Source organism: Phragmites australis, chromosome 4, assembly GCF_958298935.1.
Source record: "Phragmites australis chromosome 4, lpPhrAust1.1, whole genome shotgun sequence".
Lineage (NCBI taxonomy): Eukaryota > Viridiplantae > Streptophyta > Magnoliopsida > Poales > Poaceae > Phragmites > Phragmites australis.
Genome location: NC_084924.1, coordinates 2,166,769 through 2,183,078, shown reverse-complemented (window position 1 = coordinate 2,183,078; position 16,310 = coordinate 2,166,769). Strand labels below are relative to the sequence as shown.

General features: G+C 42.2%; 1 protein-coding gene and 1 pseudogene across 1 annotated transcript; one reads left to right on the top strand and one right to left on the bottom strand.

Moving 5' to 3' along the window:
- The first annotated feature begins 8,705 nt into the window (after positions 1-8,705).
- LOC133914065 (ras-related protein RABE1c-like) lies at positions 8,706-11,524 on the top strand (annotated as a pseudogene).
- A 369-nt stretch (positions 11,525-11,893) lies between these two features.
- Positions 11,894-12,616, bottom strand: LOC133914064 (zinc finger protein ZAT12-like). The gene has a single exon (XM_062357222.1). It carries the CDS (start codon positions 12,519-12,521, stop codon positions 12,060-12,062), a length of 462 nt encoding a protein of 153 aa, XP_062213206.1. The 5' UTR covers positions 12,522-12,616; the 3' UTR covers positions 11,894-12,059.
- Positions 12,617-16,310: the final 3,694 nt, after the last annotated feature.

The following is a 16,310-nucleotide window of genomic DNA, read 5'->3' as shown; positions in this document are numbered from 1 at the left end:
CGTGTCACTGATAATTAGTCATAAGTGACGAGTAAAGACATGTCACTAATAAGATCATATATGACGGGTCATAACCGTGACCCGTCACTAACATGCGTCTCGCATGTGTTAGGTAATCTCTTCACCCGTTCCACTTGAGGGCGCATTAAAAACGTCGTCACTAACTAGGTTACCCATCAGTGACTAGGTCACTCACTAAGTTACATGTCACTTATGTTAAGACATAAATGATGAGTTAATAGTTTATCTGTCACTTATATTAAGATATAAGTGATGTGTAAGCTTTTCACTTGTCACTTATGTTAAGTAATAAGTAATTGGTAACGTTGTTATTACTTAACATAAGTAATGAGTAAAGAAGTTAAGAGTCACTTATGTGTAGGTTACATTGTAGTATTGTCCAGTTTCCTAACTGCATCCTGAAGCATAGTCAGGATTTGATAGTCGTCTTCTCACTGCAAACAACAGTAATGCATCCAAATCCATATCGACAAACACACTTATATAAAAACTCACTTCATTATAGAATCGCAAAGGATACGTCCATAGCATCAAGGTTGAAGATGTCATATAAGTCATTGAAACCTACAAGAAAGTAGTCGTCTTCAGTTAAGAAGTGTCATTGTTTGTACTGTACGACTATAGATTGAGTCTTGGTGTCTCTAGAAGTCTGCATGTAGTAATTATGCAAGCCGATACATGTTTGTCCCGCCCTTGTTAGGTCATTTACCGTCATTAAGGGCTTCTCATATTGGAATTTTGTGTGAAAATAGTCCACACTGCTCCAATATCTGTGGACTTCTTCGCCGGTACAATGGCCTTCGACCTCTTCGGCAGATGCTTCTTAGAGTCTTTCTTCCCGGTACCCTTTTACTTCTTCTTTGGGCTCTTTGGGGGAGACAAAATTAGAGCTGGATGTGAGGCCGCTGAATGCAGAAGAGAAGGCAGTGAAGCCGACTTCTTTGGAGGAGGAGAAAACAGTTAAGCTGCCTTCTGTGGAAGTGAGAGGCGCGGTGGTGGTGCACTTGAAGCTCATACAGATTGGGATGCACTGGAGACCACGATGTCGCTCCTCTTCCACTGGATCCTTTAATGAAGTGCTTTACCCAGAGTTGTGACTTCATCATTGGGGGGCGGGGAGCTCCAACACTTGATCGGTGGCATTGCTATGTACCATGTCCACCGTAATCATGACATAGCCAGCACGTATCGGGACCATATGTAAGATATGGACGTCTGGAAGCACCTGACCCCTTGCAACGTTGATGTAATACCTGCCAGGCCTGATTACAAGGCTATAGGGCATGGGCCCTTTTAGTAGGTCAATCGTATCCGGGTTAATCACGGCGGCTACTAGTTAATCGACCATCTTGGAGGCGCAGCTACTCTTCCGTGCAGTTTTGGGGCTAACTTCCTCTAGGATGGAAATCTCTATTCCATGTGCTGCAAGAGTTTGCTAGATATTTGCATAATCTTTCTAGGTGATGTGATGTGTCAATGCATCACATTCACTGCACCTGACCTCTCCGTCTTCTTGTACATCCCGAGGTCTTCGGGAAGTCGTATTTCCAGCCCTAGGAACTGGATACACCTTGCACTCGACCTGAGTGATCCATGTTTCGCAGTGCTGCTAAGAAAATATCATGTTCCCTGGCCCCGATAAAAGAACCTTGGCTAGCTTCGGCTGCCTTTTTTTTTTACTTTGTCTATAATTGACTGGGTTTTGCTGTTTTTAAATGTGATTTCTCTGCTTTCAGATAGCTCACCCCTTGCACGCAAATATGATCGCGATCGTCCCGGAAATTGCAACCAAGAATTCTCGTGGCCTTATTTGGCTAACTTTTCATCCTCTACCTGTCATTTCGCTATTTTCCCTATCTACCCGGTTGCGCCGGTCATGTGATTGTGCGTGTTCATAGCCCGAAGCTGCTCTTTCTCCTTACTCTCCTTTTTGAACTGCTCTGAGTTCTTCATCTGCATAAAAACATCTCAATCTTGCTCTTTCAAGTGCTTGTAGCTCTCAAAGGGAGTCACTCCTTTAGCCAAGTACCAATTAACAAGCTTGCTATTAAAGTTTCGGTGAAGTTTCACGATCATTTTCATTGTTGCATTGACTGCAACGACTATTTGACACTCACTTATGTTTTCAGAGTACTCTAGATACTCCTTAATGATATTATTGAATAAGTCCCTCTTCACTTAGTCCCTAAGATCATGATCCATATCACCAGGTGTAAGTCTTTGATCCACAGTGTTAGTATGGAGGTACCAATCCATCTTTTTTTTGTTAAGGCCTTGCTCGTCATGTTTATTCCAGTATATACAATTCTCTTTAAATCCACACATAACCAAGTGTACTTGGACATTATTTGGTTTTGGGAACTTTTTGTCATTCTTGCAATCGCAACATAGACAATATTGTCGTTTTATCATGATCTTTCATATCCGCAAAAGCAGCACTCATGAAATACTTCACCCCGCTTAGGTATTCCGGACATGTCCGGGTCTCAAAGTACATTCAATTTTTGCCTGACATCCATTCTTCATTAACAATTACCTTAATTGTGTGATTAAGCATATGATTAAAAATTTCGTACAATTACACTAGATATGTAGCATCTCGCAGTAGATCGGGCAAAAATCTAGTATCAAATCTAACATAAATATAACTCATTTGTGTTAAGATTTTGGATAAAGATGTAAAATGGTCGATTACAACTTAAAGTACAAAAAATCTACCAAATAGAGATAAGAGGAGGAGAAAATGGGATATAAACCTTCAAAGGTCTAGCAACAATTCAAACTTTAAATCAACAAAATATTAAAGAGTATCTAGTGAAACCGAAGAAAATCGTCAGATCTATTGTGCGTATTGTACTGTTGAGTCATGTAACTGTTTGGCACATACAGTAGCTAATCAACTCTTATAACAGAGCTAAGTCATCAGTGACGGATAATAAGATTACTCATCTCTTATGACTTGTTATAAGTAACAAGTCTCAATATAACCCGTCACCTATGTCAGATCATAAATAACGAATCTTAACATGATATGTCACTTACGATTGCTACAGATAGACCTGATCACTATTACTCATCACTAATAATTTATTATCAGTAACGAGTCAATATCTAATCTCAACTTAAGTCTATATAAATGACGAGTAGTAAAAAAACTCATTACTAAATCGTATCTATTTGCCTGTTTTTTCAGTAATGTGGAGCACTACTAGAAATTTCCTCGTGTCTTTTGAGAGAACATGACATGTGTTCTACCTAGTTTAGTGGGCGAAGATTGGGTGCTTACGCAATAGATCGGCCATGGACGGTGACTCGGAACTACTCGCGCGTCGCGAATTTGAACGGTTTTCGCCTGGATAAGTGGACTTCGTAGTCCGTATTCTGTGTGCACAAGTAGCGTGTTTATATATGTTATCACTAGACGAGTCATATAACAAAGGCTTACGGTTGGTTTCAGTTCAATGCTCTTTACTCGATAATTCAAAGAGTTTATGTTTGAAGCGACTATCATGATTTAAAATCACTTCAGTACTACTCCTGTTTAGAGAAAATTCTATTTAATTAATACTTGCGGCAATGCTAGTTGATGCCTAATTACTTGGCTGCTTCGTCGTAGAGTCCAAAATAGATGTCATACACACGTAGTTAAAACTTTCAAATCTTTGATCACTATAAATAAAATATCGAGACATGTCACATGAAGATTATATTAGTAGACATAGGCGGATGCAGAACCGGTGGGTGGAATAGCTCTCTCTTCTTCCTTCTCCGTCTCTTTTTCTTCGCCTTCATCCTTCTTCTCCACTTCTAATCTTTTAATAGAGTTTCAGCTAGAAAGGGGTTAGGTACATATGCCTGATGATAGATTCATTATAAAAAAATATATGTCAGTGTCATTACAATGTCAATGGTATTCATAGCATGTTTTTTTTTTATCAAGTATCGATAAAACTTGTGCATTGGTTACCAATGATAGTCCTAAACAACAAATAATTCCTCCTTAAAAAACAAATAATTCAGTAATATAATCCAGCCCATCACACCCGTACACCCATATAAGAATGGAGGCCTTCCTCTCTCTGTCAAAAAAAAGAGAGAGAAACGAGGCCTACTGTCTACTGGTCTTTTATGGGCCGGCCGGAAACCCAGTTCCATCCATACACGCGGGAGAGTTTTTTATTTTTATATTTTTTAATTAAAATTTTAAATAAATAGATTTCTCGTGAAAAAAATTACAAAATTAAGCGTCTGTAGCCCCTTCTCTGGGAGGACGGTTAGGCCTGCTTACCGCCCCCGGGAGGGCAGGTGACCTAACCGCCCCCTCAGAGGGCGGCTACTGCCTACTCGCCCGAGCCGTGGCCTTACCGCCCCTAAGAGGACTATTACGGCTCCTTGCCACCCTCTCAGGGGCGCTAAGGTGGCTGCCTGCTCGCCTCCCCCTTCCCCCTTCTCTATAAAAGGACAAAAAAATGAGGTGAAATTCTCATCTTAATTTGAAAAAAAGAGAAAGCTCTGAAGAGGGAGGAGAGGAGAGGAAGAGAGCGCGGCAAAGCCCTGCTATATTTGATCCGCGGATTTAAAGATCACTTTCTAGTAAGTTCTTCTATACTTTTATTGTTGTTAATTAGTACAGTAGCACTGTATGACATAGGTTTTAGACATATATGACATACGGTTTAGAAAATACTGTATTTAGTAGAAAATTATCGATTTTACTTACGACATGTTAGGATAGAAATGAAATACAGAATATTATTTGTAGTATGTTATTGAATATGTAGATTGTATAGAGTAATAATTGTAGGGTAGTATTGTGTGACATAGGAATTAGCACTGTATGATAATTGTATGATCTAGGATGTAGCGTTTAGAAAATAGTAGTATACTGTGAATATTAATTCCGACATGGTAGGATAGCTATTAAATATAGATTGTATAGAGTAATAATTGTAGGTTAGTATTGTGTGACATAGGAATTAGCACTGTATGATAATGGTATGATCTAGGATGTAGCATTTAGAAAATGGTAGTATACTGTGAATATTAATTTCGACATGATAGAATAGCTATTAAATGTAGATTGTATAGAGTAATATTTGTAGGTAAGTTTGGGTAGGGGTATTATTGAAGAACCTATTGTTAGGTATGAATCGGTGTCGGTAAGTTTTTTATTTTTGATACTGAGAAATATAGTTTATCGGTCTTAACATTGGTTATATTTGCGGATGTTTTCAGGGATGACAGATAAATTAATTTTTCAGATATTATTATGATGAGGGTGAAATTAGGTACGGTCCTAACGATGTAGATCTGTCTGAATTTCGTCATGTCATGAATGGTCATAGTAAAGCTAATGAGAGGACTATTGCGGGTGTATGCAAGTGGCTCATGCGGTTTTTTCAACTGGATCCGTAGCAACATGATCTTAAGCTGAAAGCTGTCCTCAGCCGTGCTAGTCATGGATACTTTGGCGAGCTAGTTCCGATCAAAGCCATATCAACTTGGAGGCAGTATATAGATATATCTTATGAACGTGGCATGCCTCTTATTTTGTTAGCTAAGGTGTACTGAAAGATCAAACAGATGTGAACTCTACGGAAGCAGTAGCAGGACCAAGTGAGGCAGTGGAAGATGAATCAAACCCGATAAATGTCGGAACTAGGGCGGATGTTGGGGATATTCCTAAAATGCAACCGATGGGTGTAGCCGATGAAGGGGAGCATATCCCTATCATAATTGAAAAGATGGAGTTGGAGGATCAAGAGCTGGAGGAAGCCGTTGCCGATGGGGATTCATCTGACGAGGAGGGTAATGCTCCAGTGCCTGCAGAGTGGAGAGATCATGAATTTTCAAAGCGGGTGGTTAGCGAGGCTGATCGAACACCGTGGCAGTACCATGAGAACGAGGTGTTTGTTGCAGGCTTCACGAGTCACAAGACATCTCATACACCTATGGGCCGCGCTTCTTTATGTGTGCCAACTACCAATATGACAAGCCTCAACATGAAACATATGAGTATCCACCGGTATAGCAATAAATATCAGCCACATCTTTGCCGATTTCGCACCCTATTTTACTAACCAATCATCTTGTTCTATTTGTTCAGTCCCCTCTACCGCTCTGTGACTTTATTCAATGGCTCGACAATGAGCAAAATGAGGAACAGAAGCAGTGGGTCGACATGATCATGAGGTGAAGAAACGAAGCTTACGCACGTCGGGAGTACGAGCAATAGCAAGAGGAACTTCGCCTAAAGCGGCAGGAAGAAGAGCGCATGAGGAAGGAGGCGAACGACCATACCGTGGCTCAGGCTTGGGAGGCTGAGAGGGCAAGAAAGCGGGAGAGAGCCCACCGTGCTAAGGCGGTAGGTCCTGATGCCCTCTGAAAGGGAAAATATCCTAGATGCACTCAGTAGAGAGTATCTAATGTAACCCGATATATTTCCACTCCCTAAGGCATGTGATGATTAGGAGCGGTGCACTAATAAGTAGGTCTTTGTGCGAACCGTACATATCACCTTCTTTTCCTCGTCGTGTCGTCGTGGTTACAGTCTCATGTAATATTTTCCACCATATGTTTAATCTTATGTTTGTCGCTGTTCGCAAACTCATACCCGCGTAATATGCTGCGAGTGCTTCACATATACAATTTGTTCACAAAATACTGATTTTTTATCCTCCGAAAATTACGTAACCTACTCCAAACTCTCGCTTCCTCAGTATACCGTTTTCACTACTCTTCAACCTTTTTAATTCCAAATTTTGCAAATTCCCTATTTTAAATTTTGACGAAATACACCAAATTTTACAACTTTCAGCAAAAAATATGCCATTACCGCCCCCCTCAGAGGGCAGCAAGGCTGCTAACCGCCCTCCCAAGCCCTTAGAGGGCGGTTAGCAGCCTTGCCGTCCTCTGAGAGAGTGGTTAGCAGCCATGCCGTCCTCTGAGGGGGCGGTTAGGCCACCCGCCCTTTCAGGGGGCGGTAAGCAGGCCTAACCGCCCTCTCAGAGGGCTGCAGTTCTCTCAGAGAGCTACAGACGCCTAGTTTTGTAATTTTTTTCACGAGGAATCTATTTATTTAAAATTTTAATCGAAAAAATACATATAAAAAAAACTCCACGCAGGACGCCCCAAAAAAGTCCAAAGGCGAGAACGGGCTGGTAGCCCAATGGTAGGATGGATGTTTCGGTCCCTTCCACAAGCATTCGAGCGCTCAACTCAACGCTCGTGTCTCACGAGGCGTGCTCCTAGAATAAAATTGTTGTCTCACACGCGCTGGATACTAACGTTTGGGAATATTTCCTCAAGATAGGTGCGTGGATGTGAGTAGAGCTATCGAAGTTTCAAGCTTAAGCGAATCAGACATTTCAGAGCTCTGCTTGATACTGTCTCGAGCTGAGAGTGAGTCGACTTCGAGTAGCTCATGAGATTTTAAGTTTTGTATAGCTATTTTTATGAGTTACATGTGTATGTAGTCATATTGTCCTGATGTTAGATGACTAGACTTTGAGTTGGATGATGATATTAAAAAAAATAAACTTGACTAAAGAAATAGACACCGTTTTTACCTCGACAGAAAGTAGTTAGAGTTAGATGACCTATTCGAGCTCGAGCTCGACAAGCTCATGAACTTATAGCTGGGCTTAAGCTCGACTTGTTAGGATCTCAACCGGAGTTTGAATCGAGCCTATAGCGAGTCAATTTCAAGTAGCTCAGGATCCTCATGTTTTTTTTACAGCGAGTATAAGCTATAGGTCCTAGCTCATATATAGGGGTATGTGAGTGAATACGTATATATAATGTAAGTATATACCTGATTTTGTAGGTTATAACTTGTAATTCAAAATTGAGGCTAGAAAAAAAGTCCAAAGGCAGACTGCTTCCACCACCTAACGCATCCATCCGCTCCCTCCGATCGAGCAAGGGCCAGAGGTAGACCCAATGCCCCCTCTCCGTCCCCACGAAGCCTCGCCCTTTCACTCCACGACATGCCCCCGCGCGTACGCCTTCCTGTTTGGTTCGGCTCATCATTCCGCCGCTTGGTTCGTTTTGGTTGTTTTCGTTTCCGATCTGATTTGGTTGCTGTTGCTGGTGGCGGTGGTGGTGCTAGGGATTGGGAGGTAGGGCTCGATCAAGACGTCTAAATGGGTTGTGCAACATGGGCCGGTCCGAGGCACGACATTGTTGGCACGGTCCAGGCATGGCACGACACGACGGCTAACGGGCCCGGTCGGCATGGCACGATGATTTGGGCTGTGCCTGGGCTGAAGCCGTGGCACGACGGGCTGGCACGACACGACCCGTTTAACTGTTCATATTTTTGTAGTATTTTATATAATTTGTTTAGATCTAATACCATATAGGATATGTGGTGCAATGGTAGTGTGTTTGACTTTCAAGTAGAAGGTCGGGTGTTTTATTCTAAGTGAAAGCAAGTTTTTGTAATTTTTTTTAATTTTTCGCGGACTGACGGGCTGACGGGGAAAAAAAAAAAATCATCGGACCTACCGTACCACGGGCTGGCACGGCACGACCCAGTCTTAAATGGACCATGCCTGAGCTGGAGTCACAGCACGTGGACCAGCACGGCACGACCCGTTTAGCTAATGAGCCTAAACGGACCGTGTCTCAATAAACCCGTACCGTGCCGGACCAGACTACCTATTTGGCCATCTCTCGCCTCGATGGCGGTGCCTCCAGCGAGAGCTCGGGCTGACTACGACTACCTCATCAAGCTGCTCCTTATTGGAGACAGCGGTGAGTTCCCCGAACCTCTAAACCATTTCTCTTTGTCGTCTCTTGATTTGTGCGAGATCTGATTGCGTCGGGTCATATTTCATGTTTCGTGTAATCTGGAGTGTTGATTGGGATCTTGTACCCAGATCAGTCTGTGTAGATGGTTGTGTAAAACGTGAATGGGTGAATGAATCTAACCACTTGATGGCACTTGGGGCCGGCTTGCCGTTTGTGTAACCGTATTTTTTTTATTGCCGTTTGCTTTCTAAGAGTGATTTTGCCCCTGCTTGCAATCCACATTATAAAGTAATGTTGGTGTACTTATAAAACGGATGCATAAATTAAATTGAGGGTGTAGTTAGATTGATCGTTGCATCTAGAAGTCGGGAACAAGCTCTTGGGCGTTTTAAGATGTTCATTCCACGAGCACTGGCAAGGCTACACTTCTTTTTTATTAATCTTAGAAATTACACACACAACTAGCATGGGCAAGTGGAGCACTCTTTGCATCTTTCTGACTTTCTCTGCATGTTACATTCGATGGTCTGTGAGAATATCTCTCTCTATGGTTTAGCCCACGTGGCTTTGATAGTTACTTTGCTATTTGTTTTTCTGTGTCAATTTGACAGTTTAACTGCCGCAATTTAATAACTGCATCAAAGATGGGGCATTGAAGCAATCCAGCTATTCATGATCAGAGGGTTGTGTTTGTCTGAGATTAGAGTTGTCGAGATTCAAATGCATTAAGATAATCTTAGCCACCAAGCACTTTCCAAGATATGAACTCTGCGATTCCTCAACTTGGAAACTAAATTTGTACTGCGTATAAGATAATTAAAGGGTTTGTGTTATCATGCCTTGTTTTGCATTTCCGATATATGGGTATATTGTTGTTCTCATCCTTATCAGAGAAAATATCCCATCATCAATGGAAATTTATGAGTAGGAGCACAAATTTAATTTTCTTTCCCCTTAGCTGCAGCTTTGGAACCAAAATCAACTAAACAATTTCTTTATGTGTGTGGCCTGACTAGTGTTTGTGCTGTGGTGCTCTACGCTCTTATTTGAACGGTGACATTAAGCTATATGTAGTTTCGCATATTATTGGCCTGGTTCTGTACTTAGAGAAACCCTGACCTCATATTAACGGTGACATTAAGCTATATATGTACTAGAGAAACCCTGACCTCATATTGGCATTGTTTCTTCGGTTAACAATTTTAGATTCATTGAGTATTTCTTGTTGAAATATTTGTGGACTTTTGCTTATGTTTGTTGTGGCACGGGCTAGAGAATTGTACATTGTTACATAGCTACTGGCATAAGTTTTGTATTTACAAAGTTATGTACTTATATAGGTGTTGGAAAAAGTTGTCTTCTCTTACGGTTCTCAGATGGCTCCTTCACCACTAGCTTCATTACCACTATTGGGTATGTAGTGTAAAATCACAAAATTCTCTGGTTGAGGAATTATTATTTTACATGTGAAAGCTTGTGTGAACTTATTAATGTTGCCCATTGGATTCTTGAAACAGTATTGACTTCAAGATAAGGACCATTGAGTTGGATGGCAAACGGATTAAGTTGCAGATCTGGGATACTGCAGGCCAAGAGCGTTTCCGCACTATTACAACTGGTATGATTCTTTTCCTTGAGCAAAGTTAGTTTGTTTCTAGAAATTGTTTGGCTGAAGATTGTGAATGTGCAATTCTTCTTTGCAGCCTACTACAGGGGAGCAATGGGCATTTTACTTGTATACTTAAATGCACTTTTGATATGTAACTTCGGCTTCCACTTCTAATTTTGTCATTGCTACTGAGTGCTTGTAAGTTTGTTTAAGCTTCTGTTTTTAGATTTTTTTGAAAAATTATGCTTTTGTTTTGTCTGAAAAGCTATCTTTAAAAATAGTTTATTAGCTTCTACAATAAAATTTTAGCTTATCATCATGTAGCTTCTTAGAAAAGCGTTTTTCAGCGAGTTTCTCAGTTTTAATTCATTTTTCTCATAAATAGGCTTCTGACTTCTCCAGAAACCACTTCTACAGAATCCTGTTTGTTCTGGCTTCTGGCTTTTGGCTTCTGGCAGCAGCAGAAGCAGAAACAGAAGCAGAAAACAAACAAGTCTGACTCGCAGACATAAGAAATTGGATCAGAAACATTGAGATAATGTGAACAAAATTCTGGTGGGGAACAAAGCTGATATGGATGAAAGCAAAAGGTTATGCAATCTATTTCTACTTGTACTCACAATCGATTTCTCAAACTGTATGTTTGGAATATCTCTTAGCTCTCTTATCTGCTCAATTGCTTTCCTGCAAGCTGCGCCCACTTCAAGGGGCCAAGCCCTTGCTGATGAATACGGGATAAGGTTCTTTGAAACGGTTAGTGGATGTCAACTTCTGTTACGGCATTCCTTTCTTGTAATATAACTATTAATTTAATGTGGCATTTTTCTAAGTATATATGCCCATACCTCTACATTCGTTTGTGATTTATGATTTGTTGTTTATTTTTGCTGCAGAGTGCAAAGACAAACCTGAATGTCGAGCATGTTTTCTTTTCTATAGCAAGGGATATCAAGCAGAGACTCTCAGAGACTGATTCGAAGCCTGAGGTGCAACCCTGTTCATGGATTCGACATATTTGCTTTCTTTTGCATATCACCTTAGCTCTCTTTCTTGTTTTCATAGGATCGAACTATCAAGATCAAGGCAGAAGGGGAAGCTGAGGCAGCAGCGGCGCAGAAATCAGCTTGCTGCGGCTCCTGAACAGTTCTCACTTCAAGATAGTGGTGTTACCGCGCATGTGCGTTACTTAAGTTATTGCAACTGTTGGTATTTGGACAAATGGGTGTTAAGTCAGATCAATTACTTGCTATATCAGTGGAAACTCTGCACCTGATAATGACGAGCGCATATACAACTGGATCGCTGGTTTGATGTCGTGCAGGCTACAGCTGAGAGAGTACATTTATATTGTGCATTTTCTATTGCGCTTTTTCAGTGTTCAACGGTAACATTTACTTGCAACACTGGATAAGGTCAGTAGGATATGGTCATCCCAGCAATATGCCAGATCTAGGCATCTAGCGTGCTACCCGCATAATTCGTGTTTAAGATAAATATATACGTATTTCATTTCTCTCATAAGGTACTTTCTTTTTTACAACAATAGTTACATACAGCATCCTGGAGAAAACTTTGTACAATACTGTACACCGATCAATCGTGTTGTGTCAAAAGAACTGCCAATTACAAACCCAGGTCAAAAGCGAAAGAAACACGAAATCCCAAACGCTCTCGGTCAAGAAGGGGCAATGTTTAGGTCCAAGCCCAGCAGGCCTCTTGCTTCGTCGGGCTTCGGCTCGGCCACGGCCTCGGCAAGCCCGCGGGCGCTGGCGCTGGCGCTGGCGCTCTCGTCCCCCACGGCGCGGTGGCGCCTCATGTGGCCCCCGAGCGCCTGCCCGAGCGTGAACTCGACGCCGCACACCGCGCACCCGTGCACGCCTGCCTTCGCAGGCTCCCCCGTCCCCACCGCGGCCGCCCCCTGCGGGCGCGGGCGCGGGCGCCTGTGGCTCGCGCGGTGCCCGCCCAGCGCCTGGAACGACGGGAACCGGCGACCGCACGTCTTGCACTCGAACACGCGCGGGGAGGCCGATGGCTCCTCCTGCCCGCTGCCGCTGCGCGCGAGCAGCAGCATGACCTCTTGAGCCACGCCGATGGTGCCCAGCTCCGGCTCATCTTGTCCAAACGTCAGCCTCTTCATCGTGCCAAAATGCTCTGATGCTCTTGTATGCCAGCATGTGTGATACAGGGAGAGGTTTGTAAGCTATTTATAGGATGCTTCCAAACTGGAGAATGTGATTTCTTGCTTGAGCTTCCGAAAGGGACGTTTGACTCAGTGCTAGCAGTTGACTTGCTGCTTCTTCTTGGTATAAAATAGTAAACATGAAGCACTGGGCATTGTTTGATTAAGATGAAAAAATCTTCAAATGTGAGAACACTGGCTTGCGGCTTGCCGATGGAATCTGATTCCCAAACCCACGCGTGTATTCACGGCGATTACAGTGTCTAGTAGAATTTCTTTTCGGTTTATCTCGTGCTTAGTAGTGATCTGAGGCGAGGTTGACATGCATGATGCTAGTAGAATAGAACACGCCGACTAGATTGAGAATGTTATCGGAGCAAAAGATACACAACCAGGAAATTGACCCTACTCTTGTTTTTATTCTTCTGATAGACGGTGATGAAATAATGGTGTACATCTATGCCATTAGTTCCTTCTTCCTTGTATGATTGGACCGATTGGATTTTGTGCTGTCATTGCAAACAAGTATTCTTCAAGAGAAGAAAATGTTAACTGAAGCCTGAACTCATTCTTGCTGGGTTGAGGTGGTTTTATCTGTCCTTTGACTCGCCAATTTCCAATTTGATAATCTTATCTGACTTTGGACGGGCATAATTAACAAGCGCGTAAATCCAATGTCAACGAGGCATCTGCAATTGCCTCAACCCTCCCACTTGAAAAATAAAAATGCTAAGTGGAAGTTTGCTCGGGAATAGAAGTACTAATTGGGAAACAGCACGCTAACTAGTAGTAGCACGTAATGATCAATCTCATACAATGCAATCCATCTATATTATATATTAATATAAAAGGCACGGGTTACTTCTTTCCTATGGTCATCCCATTTTGTGAACATGGAACAACCAACACCCTTAAATTAATTATATCCAACATTATAGAGTATTGGATGCCATGCCGTTCGATCTAATGGATGATTGCGTTTGGATCCGTCACCTGCCCTGCTCCGTTGGCCCTAGAGTTAGCCAATTAGATCGTGCCTTCTGGACCGGTACGAGACCCGCTACTATAAGCACAACTTGAAGGGCTAGGCGGTCCAGGTCGCACAGCACGCCTTGCCAAGCCGTGCCCGCCTCATCGGCGCTGCGCCTCCGCCCCGGTCACCCGCCCCCATCTAACAAGTCATGTCTTAACCGGACTTCTACCTAGCCGGCCCATCAAGGCCATTTGAACAGGTTTAGTCGGCCCTATCTCCCTTCCTCACGCTCCCCACCTACAAACCACAGACCCAATTATTCATTCCAAAACCGTCAACTCTTGTTATTAATTGTAACAATTTTAATGGATTTGATGGTGATGATAAAGATGCCTTTAAGTCTTCGCTAAAAATTTTAATGGTCCATTAATTTATCTCGGTTGTTTGTTATTATTTAACATTAACATTTTAAATCATTTAGTATTTTTCTTTGATACACGTCAAATCCATGTGCGCACTTACTAGTACCCTTATAACTCGTTAACTCTTTTTTTTTTTTTTCTCGCTGCTCCTTATCTGGCAGCAATTAGGCCAGAGCTCGATTATATATTCCGCGCGCAACGCATCTTTAAACGAATGCAGCTTTAGACAACACCCAGTGCAGTTGGTTTGTGTGAGCGTCCGGTACAATGCATCTTCCCTATTTCTTGAACAACTAGCGAACCTTCCTAATTACGTGCTTGTACATCGCATTACCATGTTCTTGAACTTGAAGCAACTTTTTTTTTTTAAGATTTTCTTTAAGGATCAATCAGCAACTTGGATTAGGGATGTTGTACGCAATTTCGCCCAAAAAAACTAAAAATCACACGTGATTATTCTGGGCCAGGGCCACCGCTATCCAAACAGGCTGCCCAGATAGTTTCATTGCGTTCTGTTGGGCTCATAAGTCCAACAGTGTCGTTCAGTGGTTGCCAGATTCTGGCCCAATAGGGTGATTAGTGGAATGTGCTTTATTGGACTGGGCCAGCTTCACGAAGAAGCATACTGCTTCGATTTTTTGTTTATATATATATTCAGATATTTTAAGAGGTCCATTTTACTATTATCCGTTCAACAGGCGAGAACAAGCTCTTACCTATTAAACAAGTGAGATTTTATGGGTCCTGACTACAAGGAAATTTAATAATCAGAGAGAGGAAGGTCTCGCCTGTTCAGCGGACGAGAACTTGATCTCGCCTGCCTTCGTGGCTGCGATGCCGGGCGAGTCCATCCAAAAGGTCTCGTCAGCGGGTGAGATCTTTTGAGTATTTAGGCTGACGCGGCCAGTCTTGCCGACGTCAACATCTCATTTCATTCCCATTCAAACGAGAGAAGATGAGAGGAGCGAGAGGAGAGGGGAGGGGAGGGAGATTTATGCGGCGAAGCCCTGCTGAAAAAAAGAGATAATTTTTTTCTGTTTTTTAACAAACTTGATAGGATAGCAACTAGTGCTAGATTTGACATATATTAGATAAATTGTCATTCGTCAGGGACTCAAGAGATATTGGTACGTCATCTGGTCCCATTACGGGCCTCCCTGCATACTCATGTGTTTGCTTCTTTATGAGTTCATCCTGTATCTTCCAAAGAGTAATGAACTTCCACTGTTGTTTCTGACTGCACAGTCTCTTGAACATATTCATGAGGTTCTTGTTCTTGAATTGGCATAATAAGTTTACACCCAAATACCTTATGCATCACCTACTCTGCAGATCTGGCCACACATGTCCAATCAAGCTATCGTTCATTCTATTTTGCACCTTCATAATTGAGCATCCCTGCATGTTGGTCATTTATAATACACACGTTCGATCGAGCACCAACAAATATCATCCTCATACGGTACAGAAACCAATACCAACTTTTGATGTTCTCACTTTCCACAAATACAAAGGCCAACGGTAGAACTTGATTATTCTCATCAACCCCAATAACAGTCAGAATATGTCATGTGAACTTACCGGTAAGGAAAGTGTTGTCGATGTACAGGATATGCCGATGATGCTTGAAAGTTTCGATACATACCCCTATTGCAAAGAAACATCGTTTCAGGACGTACTTGCCAAGTTTGGATAGTAATGTGTATTTATCAATATCGTAATATGTCACCGGGTTCTTTCGAATAATGGTCTGCAGCAAGTGTGGCAGATTATCATATGACGTTTCATAGGCCCCGAACCTCATCTCTATTACCTTCCTCTTCTCCCTCAATGTTTTGTTGCAGTTGATAATGTATTTGTACTCCTCCTCGATTTGCCTGATTATGGACTTTGGTTCGTAGTTTAGGTTGTTCACAATCTAGGCGTATATCACATTGGCGACAAAGGCTAAAGTGATGTTATTGTGGCTGGACTCAAGTTCATCCATCATTCAAGTGTGATCGACCACAATCGATACCTTTCAATAGTCAACCCACTTTTCTTTGAAGCCGTGCACTCGCTACGGGCAACCCTCATTCACGCACTTCACATCATATTCTTTTTGCTTGACTTGACAACATGAAACTGTCGTCGAAGCGAGATTGCCCATTGAGTCACAACATCCTTCACGGTTTAACTAGTAGGATACCTAGCACATTGGGTTATCTCATTCTACGTATACTCTCAGGCAACTTGATTCCCTTATTCACCATAAGGTTGTTGAAGTTTGGATTGTTCCAGTTCGTAGGAACCGGATATCATCCTCATCATCCGAGATATCAAACTCGGGAGTTTTATCAGCCTGAAGATCAT

Bases quoted from the DNA above. Each gene is read 5' to 3' on its own strand.
- LOC133914064 (XM_062357222.1), bottom strand. From the start codon at position 12,521: ATGAAGAGGCTGACGTTTGGACAAGATGAGCCGGAGCTGGGCACCATC.